The 15,925-nt window shown below is 44.1% G+C and overlaps 3 protein-coding genes across 3 annotated transcripts; 1 reads left to right on the top strand and 2 right to left on the bottom strand.

Moving 5' to 3' along the window:
* Nucleotides 1-1,497: 1,497 nt before the first annotated feature.
* Nucleotides 1,498-4,047, top strand: TRUGW13939_10405 (uncharacterized protein; the record flags this gene model as incomplete). Its single annotated transcript, XM_035493517.1, has 4 exons — nt 1,498-2,651; nt 2,781-3,201; nt 3,419-3,556; nt 3,616-4,047. 4 exons carry the CDS (start codon nt 1,498-1,500, stop codon nt 4,045-4,047), a joined length of 2,145 nt encoding a protein of 714 aa, XP_035349410.1.
* Nucleotides 4,048-7,261: 3,214 nt separating this feature from the next.
* On the bottom strand, nt 7,262-7,735 carry TRUGW13939_10404 (uncharacterized protein; the record flags this gene model as incomplete). The annotated part of the gene is made up of 1 exon (XM_035493516.1): nt 7,262-7,735. One exon carries the CDS (start codon nt 7,733-7,735, stop codon nt 7,262-7,264), a length of 474 nt encoding a protein of 157 aa, XP_035349409.1.
* A 3,887-nt stretch (nt 7,736-11,622) lies between these two features.
* On the bottom strand, nt 11,623-14,713 carry TRUGW13939_10403 (uncharacterized protein; the record flags this gene model as incomplete). Its single annotated transcript, XM_035493515.1, has 3 exons — nt 11,623-13,968; nt 14,114-14,637; nt 14,686-14,713. The coding sequence occupies 3 exons, from the start codon at nt 14,711-14,713 to the stop codon at nt 11,623-11,625; spliced, it is 2,898 nt and encodes a 965-aa protein (XP_035349408.1).
* Between the last annotated feature and the right edge of the window lie 1,212 nt (nt 14,714-15,925).

The following is a 15,925-nucleotide window of genomic DNA, read 5'->3' as shown; positions in this document are numbered from 1 at the left end:
GATGGCCTGGCGTTGGAAGTTCTAGTACAGCAGGAACAAGAGAACTGCTTAATGGCTCGACATTGTGAATCCTAAATAGCTGTCTCCGTGATTCATCCATTGTGGAAAACACTGTTTGCTTGCTAGGGACCAGACTGGGATCGGACAGAGGTGAGATCATTTTTACCGCAAAGGGATCGGGTCTATAGAATACGAGCATTGCTACTAGATTAGGGTCCACCTCCAAGATTTGTCTCACAGGCAAGCCCATGTGCGCGGGAGAGATAGCGGAGTGAGTTGGGATGGTCGTGTGAACGCGGAGAAGATGGACCCAACCGCCCGGCCTGTACTAGGGGTTATCGGCGCAAGCTACGTACGCTTGCCTTAGGCGCGTCCCATGGCCAAGCCTAGCCCAGAGCAGAGGCTCTGGACTGGAAACCCCGCCTTCTTTTATTGGAGACACTGAGTCGCCGCCTAGTCAACCCCAACTAGGTGAAAATTTGATAGAAACACGTTCCATAATCAGGGGCTTGCTATCTTCAAAATTGAGGACATTCCTTCTAGTAAATTGAGTGCCTAGTACATTGAGTGCAACTTTGTCCACTACAAGAAATCAACATATAATTCATGCCAACTTGTGTCACTGTCATGATTCATGTTCCAGATTACGGCTACATAAGCGAGTGCAGTGTGGAGTCTTGCGACTCCACATCGTGGTCTTTTTGATTAGCCAAGCGGTTAAGCCCTAGAATGCGCCCTAGGTGGACATGTGTTGGATATTACGGTTATCTGCACCTGATATGTATGTGATATGATTGTCAATTCTTGAAGTTTTCCATAGAGGGCGATGTCTCCTATATTGGAGATTCCCAACACCCCATCTAATACGTGGCAATGGCTAATTGGTCCGACATGATATATCACTTCTAACCGACCCCATGTAGGCACCGAATCGATTTTAACTCGGCGAGGTGTATTAATCTATAATCCAACAACTTGTTCTAATCGTTTCAAGCTATAATTTACGGGTAAAATTACCGCACTAAATCTAACACTTACTCTGTAGGCCAGCCAACTGACATCGATCGTTGGCGTCGATAGGCTTGCCGAAGGCATCTCCGCCAGCGAATTAGAAATGGTCACGTTGGTTGGTATACACGGACAACTCTTTACCCTACTAGATGCCACACGCCCCCAATTTACAACTCTCAGGTGGGCAGCTTGTTGCTGACACGCATCATGAGGTATTGCCTCTAATCCACTCTAGTGCTACGGCTTCTTTGTTCTGGAAGCTGGCCATGATGTCCCGGCCACATTGCTCTGCAGCCTTGTATAGAAGCGGAGTGTTGACGGGAGAGTATTGCATAGCCCTCTTCTGGTTCGGACTGCCTATATTACAGACGCTTGTCCTGATGATACGGCTGCTCGCCGGGTTACGGACTGCTCAGCGCGCGGTCCTTTTCTGCCCAGCTCATCGGATACTGGTATGCCTTTATCTCAATGAACCAACCGGCAGACATGGAAAACGATCTTCCGCCTACAGGCCATGCTGCGACACTGCCGTCACAGGTGCCCCCCGGAGCTGGAAAGGTAACTGTGTCATGCCTGCGATGTCGGTCCCAGAAGCTGAAGTGTAATCGCGAGCTACCCTCGTGCGTGCGGTGTCGTCAGCATGGAGCCGCCTGCCATTACCCTTCAGCCCCTGACCGCAGACGCATTGCACAGAAGACGAGTCAGGCTAGGGCGAGGGCAAAGCAAAGGGCAAATGCTTTGCTGCGGGATGGTGGTGATGAGATTGTTGGTCCGTCCGAATCTTCTATCGTCAACAAATCGAACAACAGGCGCCATGCCAATGTGTTCAGTAAAGAAGACAGTCATGACGCTTCTCCCAACTCTGACAATCCTATCGACGTTGAGACAACCGATTTGCCTTCTACAGAGGTTGGACTACTGCTCTTAGAAATATATTTCAAGCAAGTCTACAACTCGACATTACTATTTCATAAAACAGTGACTTTTCAACTCTACCTGCAGAATGATTTACCAGACTATCTGCTGCGTGCTATTTACGCCCATGCAGCCATTTTCCTAGAGCAATTTGATACACCATACAAAGAGTACATCAGGATACTGCCCGTGCAGACCCTTTTGCAAAAGTCGTGGTCGTGGGCGCGTTCCGCGAGCCAGCAAGTCCTCTCCTACGCTGATGAGCCCACGCTCGTGATTATCCAGACGCTTCAAGTACTGCAGTTTTATTATTTCTCGCGCAACGAGACTCAACGTGCCGTCATTCATGCTTCTCTGGCGTACCGATTAAATCCCCTCCTGGGATACGATAGGTTGCTCGACGACGTTTCATCTTCTTCATCAGCCAATTGCAACATACAGTTCGACCACGAGATGAAGAGACGATGCTTTTGGGCTAGTTGGTGCACTTTGTGTATTGGTGGATCGCGGTTAGAACCCTCCAGCACATGGGACAACGTTGCGGGTTTGCCGCTACCGGCAAAATTTGAGAAAAGGAAGCCAGGGCTAGGCGTAGAGCTCATGCTCGGCCAGAAGATGGACGGTGCCTGGGAAACGAGTTCTCGGACTATTCTGATAGATGGAACCCAATCTGAGCAGTTTCCAGGCTCATTAATGGCAGAACTCGTCAAAATTTTGCGGGTTTGGTGAGCTATTTCTTTACCTTCCACTTCTTCGGCTCCGTGACATCAGTGAAGCCCCATTTTCAATTTCCACGCACATACTACATAGTTTTGACTATAATTAATCATAGCTGATCGAAATTACTTACATAGGGCCAAAGTTCAGGAATTCTTGGCTGAATCCCATTCGCATCATGACACTCAAAGAATGAACCAACGCAGCTCGTTCTTCGATATCCTCGAGCTTATTGAGCACCATATCGACTGGCCGTTCATCGACCTCTGCGCCCGGGCAGAATCGTACAACGAGAGCATTGAGCTCATTACCAATATCTACTCTGTTTACTTCGTCAGCCGACTGCTTTTGCATGCCTCTATGGTTCCGATTCTCTCAGGTTGTTCTGGGTGCCTGCGATGTTCAAGAGAACCGACTCCGAACAACGCTGATATAGTTCTCGAGCAGGCCACTGCATTTGCGAGGCTTTTGCGCCAATTTATTAGAAATAATTTAGACATAACGAGGCTATGGCCCTTTCTCGGTTATGGAGCTTTCATGGCAGGCAGCGTGTTTGTGGTACGTAGCCCGTGGCACAATTGTATCATTATCTTAGTATCTTGTTTGTCATGTTTATTTTCTTTTCTTCTTTCTTTTGCTCCTTCTAAATACTTTTCGAATGAGGCTTCTGATTCACCCTTTTCTTTTCTGGCTCTGAAAGCCTCAAGGGATAGAAGTGAAATCCGTTTTCTTCATATTCATCCGGACCGTGCTGATTACATAGCGGTTGTTGTAGGTGTATAAGAATAACGTGCAGTCTGCAAGGTCTACGAATCAATCATTACACACCCCAGGTATGGATTCGGATGAGATGAGCTCCGTCCGGACGGTGCTGGAAGTTTTGAGCCTCTACTGGAAGCCATTGCGCGTCATGGTATGTCTCGTTGCCACACGATTTGGCACCTATTCACTCTGTTGTTAACGTAATAATAGGCGGTGAAGCTGAATGAATCAATTGAAATGGGTCAACATGCAGTCCTAGACTCTATCACCTCGCCCATGTACCCTTGGTATACTCCATCTCATCCCAACCACACCGCGGAAAAACGAACAACCCACTACCGTTACGATAGTGCCGTACCCAAGACTCTATCACTTCGAGGCGTAAACGAGTCTGGTAGCATACATGATGATTCTTACCCTGCTGTCCTAGATGACGGACATGTTTCCTCACTACGAAAAGCCGATACAGAAAATCATCTTTTACATACTCTACATTATGGATTTCAGTCAGGGTTTCACAACACCTTTTTGGAACACGATGATGCAGAGATTCTAGATTTAAATTGGTGGGGCATCACGCCCACGGCAAATGCGTCGGGATTTCCTCGGCCTTTGGGCGAGGTGCCTCAAGAAACCCAATAATAAAAAATAGACACAGGAGGTTGCAATCACGTTAGAATGACGCCAATTATTTAGATATGTACAGTCTGTATTCATGTAGCAAGCTGAGCGTCAACATACGGTACCCTAGTAGCTTTTAGAGTAACCAAATAATCACCTGCACATTCGGCCACCAAAGAAAACGTATAATGCGCGTAAAATTTCAAGCAAACTGGGCAAGAACAGTGCGAATAACACATGTATATAGACTGTTGGGAATCTAATAATGCCCCCATGTAAGTTTAAATGAGACTGCTTTCTCGCATCAGGTGCGCCCACGAAAATACTGTGATTTTTACGCATCCTGTGAATATAACCGCTCCTAACGCTACTTTCCTACTCTTCAAGAGAAATACCTACCACATCTGCTTGGGGCACTGGCTAGACATATACCCCAAAATGTGCCTAAATAACGCATTTTTGCTCTTCTTCAAGCGTAACCCGAATCTCGGTCCCGTCGAGTTCAGGGCTTACTACGAGAAAAACCACGCTCGAATGGTCCGGGAGATTGCCAAGTTGGAAGACAAACTTAGTGAATCCAATTGTGCCCTACATTCCTGCAACAGAAACTGGAAACCTGAAACTGGCTTGGATATTTATCAAACCTGCACAGAGTTCGAACGCAAAACATGTCCATAGCCAGTGTTCACGCCTATTTACAGGGAGAATTCGTCGCGTAATTGATACTGGAGTAGATGTCAATCCATTTAACATGAGTGAAAATGCTACACATCATGTGGGTATGACGGTTTCTCTTCATGCAATAGGAAGACGAGATCTAGCATTTTCCTTAGGGGCAAGGGTTAATGAAGCTGGCACTTCTAGTAACCAACCACAGCCAGAATAAATACAAGCGCAAAATCTCTTAACCACACTATCCGCATTTAGAAAAATTCTCCACTCTTTTCACTTAAGGAGTTCGATAACTAACTATATATATAAGAAATAGAAAATACTATTGTCTATGTCGGATCGTTAATGCAATCGAGATTCCTGGCACGTCGCGAAGCAAGGATGTGCACGTGACCTCGTCTATCAAGGGGTTATATAGACCGCGTCGGGGCCTCATCTAGACAGAGAGAAGAACAGAACACTTATGACTTATTGAATTTGAAGCTATTGCTATTTATTCAGAAGTGTTACATCGTACGTAAGATTTAATGGCTCTATAAGCCATCCCACAGTCTATGATATAAGTTCTAATGGTGTGATCGTAGAATAGGTTGTATGGTAAACATAGTTTATTTACTATGAAGCATAAAATCAAAATATGTGACGTGCCTTTTCCAAAGATATTCGATTCCTATCTAGGGGTGCGATTCTCTAAAACAACAAGCATGGGAAAGGAATCTAACTACCAGGACCTGCGGGAAGGTTTTATCTTGTGTGCTTAGGTAACCAGCTTGACCCCTTATGGCCCCGGGGTGAGGCTATCCCCAGATCTGGCACCGCGGGTTAGGGTTGATGCCCTTCCTGCCTGAGGCCTCCCATCCGGCCACGAGGCCGCTCCTACCCTTGGGGATAGCCTCAGGTTCAGCCGTCACGAATATCTTAATTATGAGCGACACAGACCAAGATAGACTTCGGCTACTGACCTATTCCAGAGCATAGCGATCTGGTGAGCGTCTATTCGAACGCAAACCATACCGCTGACGGGGAGTGTTATCTTCGGTGGATTGGAGGGATGGGTTTACCGAGCAGCATTCTTCTCCCTGGTCGTGATTCGCGTTGGAGGTTCCTTCCTCTCGATCCTTCAGTTTCGTGGAATAATGGACTTGCAGCGTACTGATCTTTCTTCCTGGGAAATGATTTGCGATATCGGGCGATGGGAGATTCTGTTTCCTTTTCAGCTCAATAAGGAGCTTTTCTTCTTCGGTAGAGTACTGTATGCGTTTCCTTGGTCGATGCAACTTGGAGGACTGAGAACTATGGCTAATACTATCCACCCGAGGGTAACAGTACGAGCCGCACTACATGCAGTTGTACCGGGTGCCTTCTCACTCGGAGTTTGGACACTCATACAGCGCGAAGCGGCACATCTGTTTCACTTTAAACTTCACCCTGTTGCCGCTGTAAATCTGCACGAGCTAGCATGGAGCAACGGGTGTCGGTTACCTGCGACTGGTTTCGTGTTTCAGCTTGGAATTTCATTGTTTATGCAGGGCTGTCACGACAAATAGAAACACGCCTCAGTGCTTACACTTGAGCCAGGAAGACTGTTCCGCTTCGTCCAGGATTGTTCTTCTGGCCATTTATATCGGGAATGACGATTTCTAGTAACAAGCCACAGTGGATCTGCCTGTGAGAAAGGGACAGACAATATGGATCCTAATAGCAGCACGGTTATGCGGAGTACTGATAAGCTTGGAACTGCGGCTTAATAACGCGTAGACGCAGCCTGATAATGAGGAGTTCGCCAGCTCGTTGCTGTTTATATTATTCCTTGCAACCAAAATTTTTTGGATTTTATATCGCTAAGAATATAACAGCTATTTAAAGTATTGTACCTTTACATTTCATACCGGAAATTGTCCCGCCATGACTTCACCGACCTTGCAATTGTTTCCCAGTGAAGCGTTTGAACGGGAGCCGTGTTGTCATATCGCATCTGTTATTCAAGATTGCGGCAAGCCATTTATAAACTGATACGTCCGTCTGGAAGTCAAGAAGATCGCCGGAATTCTCTGGCGTTTAATCCCAAAACAGAACCACAATTGATGGCAGGAAGACACTCTTTCCAGGTTATGCAACCTTCGCTTATTCTCCAGCTTTTCATGAAATATCTATGATCAGATATAGAATCAGAAATGCAAAGGCAAGAGAGAATCAAATCAATTAATGTACTAATACATAACGTATTTAGGCTTGAGCCAACTCAAAATTAGGCATTTAAAGTAGGCTTAAACCTGACCAACTGATTGCATCACTTTTCTCATGGGGAAAACTGATTTTGCAACATACCGACTATAACATCTGTTGAACTATTCTGAATCAAAGCGTGGAAGTGCCTCAGTTACCAACCTCGAAATTAGGATTTTGTAGCAAAGAGAAATATTTTCGCTCTAATTTGTAGTACTATTTCCGGAAAAGCTACCTAATAACCCGTGACACACGCTCATGGCAACTGACGAATCTTTCCATTGGCAATAGACCCTAAATAGGAAAGGTGCTTGAGAACACTGCGGATGAGACCACATCAAGTATATCTCTGCTTCACCAAATGCCATCTGATGCTTGCAGCCCCAGCCATACCAAGAATTGTCAGAGTAACAGGGAGGAAGAATGCTTCAGTGACAGCTTTATCGCATGCTTTAAGTACACCTTGAAGCTTGTCCGCCTCTACGTGGGATATCATATTGTTGAGGCCAGAATCTCCCAGGAGAGTGGCATTTGCCTGCGTAGAAAAGTCTGCCAAGTACACCTTCAGCCGACTAATGAAAATGGATTGTGCGGCAGACACAAACACTGCGGGTCCTATTCCATGTGCAAACATGACTGCAGAGATTCCGATAGGTATGTCTTCCGAGGATAAAGTGGTTTGAGCTGCAACCTGTGGTGCTTGAATGCCGATGCCTATACCAAAGCCAAGCAATGCTTGAAAGCATATTAGTTTTGAAAGATTAGCATCAGTAGTAAATGTGGTTAACAACCCGGAGCCAATTGGGGACATAACACTAGGTAATAGCATTACAGGCGCATAGTATCTAATGAAATTAGTTGTAGGACCAGCGAGAAGGCATGAAACTAAGAGTGCGAGAATAAGAGGTAAAACTAGTATTCCTTACTCTGATGGAGATACTTGCTTCACTGTCTGAAAATAGGTTGGCATCTACAGATATATAAGTCATCATGCAAATAATAGTTAACTAGAGAATAGAGTTAACTTACATAATAGTCCACAATTGCCAGGGCGGAATTGGTACAGAAACAGAACCACATTCCTGATAGCATAGTTCGGCGACTTAGAATCCGTAGCGGTAGGGTTGCTTTATCCCCACGCCGCCATTGTAACCGTCCAAAGAAGAGGAAAGAGATGGAATAAACGCTAAAGAGAGCGATGATGCGAGCATCGAACCACCCGTACTTTGTCCCTCCCCACTGTAATGCAAGAAGTAGTGTGGCTATTGACGGTATAAAAACAGCTGTACTGAGCATATCCACTTTCATAATTTTCTCTCGAAATGTGAGATTCCGGTTGTCCGTCACAGAAGTATCACGAAAAGAGAGGGGAATGAGGAAAAAGCTTAATCCACCAACTGGAAGGTTAATATAAAAGCACCACCTCCACGACAGTGCTTGGGTTATAATACCACCTAGGAGTGGTCCAGTAGAAGATGAAACTACCTCTATTCCCCCACCAACTGCTCCATATATTGGTATGTGATGTGTTAGTACACTGCGAGATATTATCCTATTCAACAAAGAAAAGTTAAAAGAGACCGCATATATCCTGATGTACAGAATATACGTACACAAACGTTCCAGCTATCAAGCCGGCACAACCAAACCCAGACACTGCTCTACCAATCACGAGGGCCGCGGAGGTAGGAGCAATAGCACTAAGCAGAGACCCTATTTGATATGCGCCAAGCGCTATCATAAAAACCATTTTGACACTAAATATGGTGTACAGTTTTCCAAAAAAGAATTGAAAACTGCATGATGTGAGACGGCTGGTTAATAGTGAGCTTATATGATACGGAAAAGACCCATAATTCCATACTATGCTGAGTAGTACCACCCGACGTCTGCAATGGTTCCAAAATCATCAGTAATTTTTGAAACGTCTGTAGCGACAATACTTTCATCCTTGTTCGTTGTACAATAAATACCCGATCTAAGTCTAGAAAAATGAGGTCAAATGTGCTTACCAGGCCAGAAAACACTAGAGCCAAAGCAACTCCTAGGAACATCATATAGAATTTCAAACCCGATGGTGGATGTGATACAGTAAGACCCGTATCATTTACTGATCCAGGCGTTTGTAGGCTGATTTCCTCAGTTGAACTTTGTTCTTGGCCCTGCCGTGCTGGATGTCCCGTGAATGATGGCATATTACGTGTGACAATTGTGCAATTAGAATTCACCCACTGTATCGTCGTTGTGTTATATGGATAACCGTTCCAGCGTGGGTACAGAAAGAATGTGTCGTAGTATGAAAACTACAGTCCAAATAGCTTTATTTTTTTTTGGAATGCTGGCTGCCTGCTCAGTTGTGCGGGGTCGTGGCAATCATTACCGAGGCAGTGAACTATTGTCTCGAAACCCAGATGTTGAACTGCGGGATCTTGACACTGCTTAATAAGTTGGCAAAAGTGGTACAGGTTTGAGATGAGAATATGTATTAAATTAATCACTAGGATGAGCATATTATTCTAAATTACAAAGGAAATTATCAATTTATATAGGGGTTTTCTCAATAGTCTGACCTTGTCGACTAATCCCAATTAATTCAGGAGGATCAGCAATTTACGTTCCTAATGAGGAGTCGCAGTCAACTAGTTAAGTTAGGCGCCGATTCGGTTAGTAAGCACCCTAGGTTATGTTAGATTACTAGGCCTACGTGGCAGCCCGCGCTGCGAGGTTTATTGTCTGAAAGACTGGATACACCAAGGTAGAAAGTGATCGAATGTTCAATCTCACAGGCCAGATAGATAGGTGCCTTAGGGTATCTATTTGGGCACCTATATTTCAGCCTGACGGTTACCCCTCATAATATTCTACAATATGACACAGAACTCAATACATACAATCTTACTCAATCCTATTTTTCTAAATCTGTACACATACATATATTAAGTTCAGAAACACACCGAATTGGACCTTCACGGATTAGTGCTGAGAAACCATCTAATCCAATGGTTGACAGAATAGTAGGACTCGCCGACACCCAGGTGGAACGGTTTTGTATGTGCTATATCAATCTCCGGAATAGTAGTATTTTTTTACTATCAGCTCTATTAACAGATAATCTAGTCAGAAGTTTAGTCTACGCCACACTGACTGCTTACATTCTAAAAGAAGGGCATAAATCAATGATTACAAAGGCCCATATTGATCTGAAGGCAGCAGCATACGGCCGTGTCTCTAAATCATATCTCGACTTTATTCCACTACAAACATTCTATTCGATAGTATCCTTAAAATCAGAGTCACGTGCTTAAACATGACCGCTTCTTTTCAACAAGCTTCTCACACCTTCTACATGATCTAAGTTGAAATTCCATACTGTCAGCGCAAGATGAGTCGTACCCTATCAATTCTCCCAGACCTGTACTGTACAAAAAACATGGTCAATCTATTCCAAATATAGTATTCTACTTGGACTTCTCTATAGGGTACATCTCATTCTTAGGCGGTCAGCATCACCAGAAAGCGACAGGATGGAGTGACGGGACTCACAAGGCTTTGATAAGGAGGTGGCCATATTCCTGCTATCTCTGAAGTCAAATAATAAATCTGGCCTGTCTGTCAGTCTCAAGTAATCAAATACACATCAGAGCCACATAGAATACTAAGTTCTTTTGCCTTTTTAAAAAGGCTATTCCTATATCTTAGTTTTCTCTGAGTTCTTAAATGCTTATTAACTGGTTCACATTCCTATTCATTAGAGAAACGAGATTGACATACCATTATACTATACTTATACTAAGACCGTTCATCACTATACAATTAAAAATATATAGCTATCTAGAGAGGTATAACAGAGTAATATAGAAAGAAATTAACTTCTTTCCTTAAATAAATATAAGGAGCTATTTTAAACTTTTTTCTCTTCTTATTTTCTTCTTCTACTTTATCACACCTACTATATTATTTATATTAAAACTATTATGTTCTTAGCAATTAATTTAAACTCTTAAAGTAAATTATATTATAATAATAAGCAAAAATACTAAAGACTATCTCCACAGAATAAAATAGAGAGATTTAAAAAGTATAATTAAAAGAATTAATAATAAACCAGCTTACAAAAAGCTTACTAAAGCTAACAAAAAATAGATTGATTAGCTTAAAGATATATAGAAAATATAAAAAACTTATTCTAAACTTAGATTAACCCACCTATAATATCTAAAGATTTTTATAATTATTACTAGGCTTGATAAATGCCAAACCTTAATTAACAGCTTATTATATCCTAAAATTCCGCTCTGCTTCTAAAACCACAGTCTTAACCAAGTTCCACCTGCACCCTCCAAGGCTTTAGCTGTTAGAAACTTCAACATGCCGCCAACATCTTACAACGCGCGTACAAATACCTAATTTCTATGAAAGGCAATACTCCCCTTCATGAAGCTGCATCGGGCATGCTTCGCGTAGACTCTGCAAGAAATATGAAGAGGCCAACTGCCACGGATAATATCAGAGCGCAGGACGAGATGATGTTGGCTTTACAAGGAGCAGGTGGCTATATAGACCAGATGAACGAGGAGGGTAAGACGCCTAGACAGCTACTGGAGGAGACTCGGGCTAAGTGGCGAGAAGAGTCGAGATAAGAGGTCATTAGTCACACAGGGAGATGTATTCATGTATATAAATCACATATTGTGGTTATTAGAGTGATTCAGTTGATCCTCCAGGATATTCTCTAAGCCATCGAGCGATCTCAACATGCCATTCCCTGTCTGCCCAAACCGCTGCTCTTTCACAAACAACTTTCAAATCCTCATCCCCATCGTAATGATTCAACAGGAGTTGCAACATATTTTCCCGTCCATGCTCCGCAGCTCCATCAATAGCCGTTCTCCCATTCAGTGGTGCGGCCTCGGCAGCAACATATGCACCACGTTGAAGAAGCTCGATGGCAATATTTATGTGGCCCTTGATTGCTGCTGCTTGGAGTGCAGTGACACCACAATTCTTTGCTGGGGGTGCGTTGATATCTGAACCACGCTCAAGAAGTTCCACAGCCAAGTCCTTATGGCCGTGACGTGCAGCTGCTTGCAATGCAGTAACACCGCCTATCTCTACTGGAAGGGCGTTTACATCAGCGCCGTGTTCCAACAAAAGGTATGCGCATTGATGCCGAGGAGCTTGGATTGCCTCTTGGAGGGGTGTCCCTACATCCCTGGATGCTGGAATCTGTATATAGGCACCCACTCGTACGAGGAATTCAACCATGTCAAAAAATCCGCATCCCACCGCTATCTGTAGAAGTGTCTCATCGGCTGGGCCGACTTTGGAATTGATTTCGGCTCCGGCCTTTACCAGTAGCTTGGCAGCTTTGATTGCGAAATACTTACTGATATAGTCAAGTTTGTCTGCAAGTTTGTCCCAGGCGTTCCAAATATGAGCGCCATACAAACCTTTTGGAAGTTTTGATATCGCGTTTAATATTGTTTCAAAAATCGTAGTCGTATTATGAGTGTAGTCCACTGCGTAAGCCAGGACATTTGGATCGAAAGAAATAGACCCTGATGGACTGTACTTATCGAGGAGTAAGAAAACCAGTTGACTAGAATTTCGATAGACTGCATGGCAGAGAGCATCATTATAAGGATTTTCCGAGGAAGACCATTGAAGATTCGCGTCGTTTGATAAGAGCAACTCCATCATTTCAGTATCTCCGTTCATGATGGCCGCGTTCAAAGCATTCATATTTTCGCAGGCTTCCCACTCATCATAAAAGGAGGCGTTAATATCAGCTCCCATTTTCAAGAGGTGACGTACACCATCGACCCATTTAAGCTTGACCGCTGCTACAATGGGCGGGATACTCTCATCTTCCGGGTCGCTCTTATTAGCCGTGGCATGCTCGACGAGAAACTTGAGCATGGGCAGGTTCTGGTGTGATATAGCATCCAATATGGCTGACTCCGCTGTGGCACTGTCCAAAATTGCTCCTTGACGCATGAGGTCTTTGATCATGTTCAAATCTCCACTTTCTGCTGCTGCTTCAATAACTGTAAGGCCGTCAATTGGAGCAGGGGGTGCATTTATATCAGCACCGGACATTAACAACAACCCTGCCATCAAGGGATGCCCATGTCTTATAGCCGCCTGTAGCGCAGTTAACCCTCGTGAATACCCTGCCGGCGCATTTATGTTTGCATTTCTGCTTAGAAGTATCTGCGCAACCTGAATATTCCCACTCCCCGCTGCAGCTTGCATTGCTGTACGACCATTGATCCTTCCAGGAGCGGCATTCACATCAGCCCCGCTCTCTATCAGGATTTCAGTTATCTCTGGATAGTCAAGTCTGACTGACATTTGAAGGGGGGTGTCTCCGCGGTTTGGGATCACTGTGGAATCGGGATTGACCCTCTTCGAGAGAAGCATGCGAACAAGAAAAATGTTTCTGTTCGTAACACTGTATTGGAGGGCAGTTTGGAATTGGGTCTCCTTGTACTTAGGAGGATCATTAACGCACCACTCAGAACGATCAATGATGGTTTGAGGCAGTGGACAAAGGTCGACCGGCGCCCCGTGGGCTAACAACATTTCAACGAGCGGGATGTTATTCCTCTCACACGCAATTTGAATTGGTGTTTTGAAGGCACATGCTTTGAATTCGCTTATGTATTGTGAATATCCAAATTTCTCAATTTGAACGTAGTATTGGGGGCCGTGTGGAACATTGACATCTGCTCCCCATCCCAAGAGACATTCAACCAATTCCAAATTCTCGGAATGTACAGCTGCTTGGAGAGCAGTTCCAAAGTATGATGGCACATATACATTGATTCCGGATCCTGCTGTGATAAGCATCTTAACAGCATCTAGATTTCCCGTCTTTGCAGCATCGACTAGGGGAATGCCACGCGGTCCGTCTTTAACCAAATACTCCGGATCTGCTCCAAAAGAGAGGAGCGTTTGTAAAACTTCAAGTCTTCGTCTCCCATGGTAGCCGTCTTTTGTTGAAATGATCAACAAATTGGACAATTCGGGGTAAAGAGCCTTCTGCGCAAAGCAGCTGTACCATTCGATTATCATCGTTTTTAATCGCTATTGACAAGCAATCCTCTCCCAAGGTATGATAATGACAAAGCCCGCTTCGACGAATACTTATCAAGTCAATTCCACGAATAATAATCTCTTTGGCTACCTTTGTATTTCCAGAATTCACCACGGCAGGGAAAATCTTCCTCATGAATATCTTAACGGCGATTGACTTGAGACTGAAGAGGTAGGAAAAAAGAGATGCATCAATATTCTTCAACATCCAATCAACCACGTTGAAAAGCATTGTCTGGCTTAGTGTGTGATTGCTTGTCAAAACAATAAAGTGCTGGAGGAAATGCTGCAGAGCGACAAGCTGGGGTGGTATACCGGGCATGTCAAAAGTCGATAATGAAGAAACCACGTTATTATTGGTGTCTTCAGGTGGGAAATAAGAAGCCAAAGATACCAGATCTGAATATTTACCGAGGGTAATACGGGGCGTCACATCAATTGATCCGAAAGCTAGGCCTTCATCTGTCTTTGCCCACCGTACCGTGTCTCCCAAGGCCATTTGCAGTATCTCAGTCCCGTATTGCGAGCTATTTAGAATATTGAGCTGACTGCTAGGCTTGTCCAGCAAATTGAATATCGACAGTGGCTGGGGGTTTTGGTTTTTCATTATTTGCACTACTTGTTGTTAGAAAAGCATCCACTTAAATATTCGCTGTTTCTTACACATTAGGGCTTTGATTTCCCTTTGCATTTGAAAGAATGGAAGGTTATTGATGAATACTTCTCGAAGTACGACAGAAGGTAAAGATTCTTCGGCACCTGGAGTGAATACTTCCACACCCTCGGGAGTAGGAATGTCTTCCAAGAGTTGCAGCCGGCTTGTATGCGTAACATTTCGGGCAATTTCTCTTTCGATATCCGATCGTGACCTTTTTATTCCATGGATGCTGTATTCAGTATCTTTTCCTTCCTGAAATTTTCTCTTTCTTTGTCTCTGGTCTACAAATAACCAGATTGGCAGATTGGCGTATTTCTTCAACGCCCAAGCCTTCAGCTTTGTGGTATATTGGCTTCTTCTATAAGGAACCATTAGTCATGAGCATAATTTGAGCGATATGGGAAGCACTTAGTACGTCGCTTGAAACCCGTGTCTTTCCTTTATAGTTCGCATCGTCTTAGGCAATGTGCCTCCAGGGGAGAAATAAAGAGCAGTAATCTCCTCCTTTTAGCGCTCCCATGTTGCCTCATCGATTCGAGCCGATTTCGATGGCATATTCTCGGGATGTAGAAATGAGCTAAAGATGAAAAATTGAAAAAAAAAAAAAACACTGTCGACACTTCGTAACCGTGTTTTATTGCAGTCGGTTCAGATTTTCATGGACAAAAAAGAGAGGGTTGCGACCTGGTTTAAATCAAAAAATCATTAAGAAGTGAATTGAAGCGGTGTGTTGGAACGTTAATGCAATCGAGATGCCTCGCTCCGACGCAAAGGGCACGGCCTCATGTGATCTCGGTTAGGATAGGGGATTATGAGACGCGTCGGGGCCTCATTCAGATAGTACAACTTAGACACCTACTTGAACCATACATTTTGCAGTACCTGCTAAACCCCCTTCGTACGTACGTACATTAACGTGTACACGTGCTTTATGCACCCACACGGTGCTCTTATAACAACAAATCAGCCCTAGCACACAAAGCAGCATTATTGGTCGATAACAAAATCCGATTCTGTATTGCTGTCTCTGATTCGCTGAGAACGAAATCCGAGTGTTTGCTTTTCCTTGTTTCATCCATAGCCATTCAGAGCCCTTTACGAAATCTCATTTCAGGGGCCGAACGCGTCCCATCGAGCGCCACACTGACAGGGATGTCAGCTCTTCTCCAATAGCAAACTCGGATAAGTTCCAGAATTAATTTGAATTGCTACGAATGCATAATTACGGCCGCAAGTTTTGTTGTC

Source organism: Talaromyces rugulosus, chromosome VI (assembly GCF_013368755.1).
Source record: "Talaromyces rugulosus chromosome VI, complete sequence".
Lineage (NCBI taxonomy): Eukaryota > Fungi > Ascomycota > Eurotiomycetes > Eurotiales > Trichocomaceae > Talaromyces > Talaromyces rugulosus.
The sequence above is the reverse complement of the archived record's forward strand: the minus strand, read 5'-3'. Positions and strand labels throughout refer to the sequence as shown.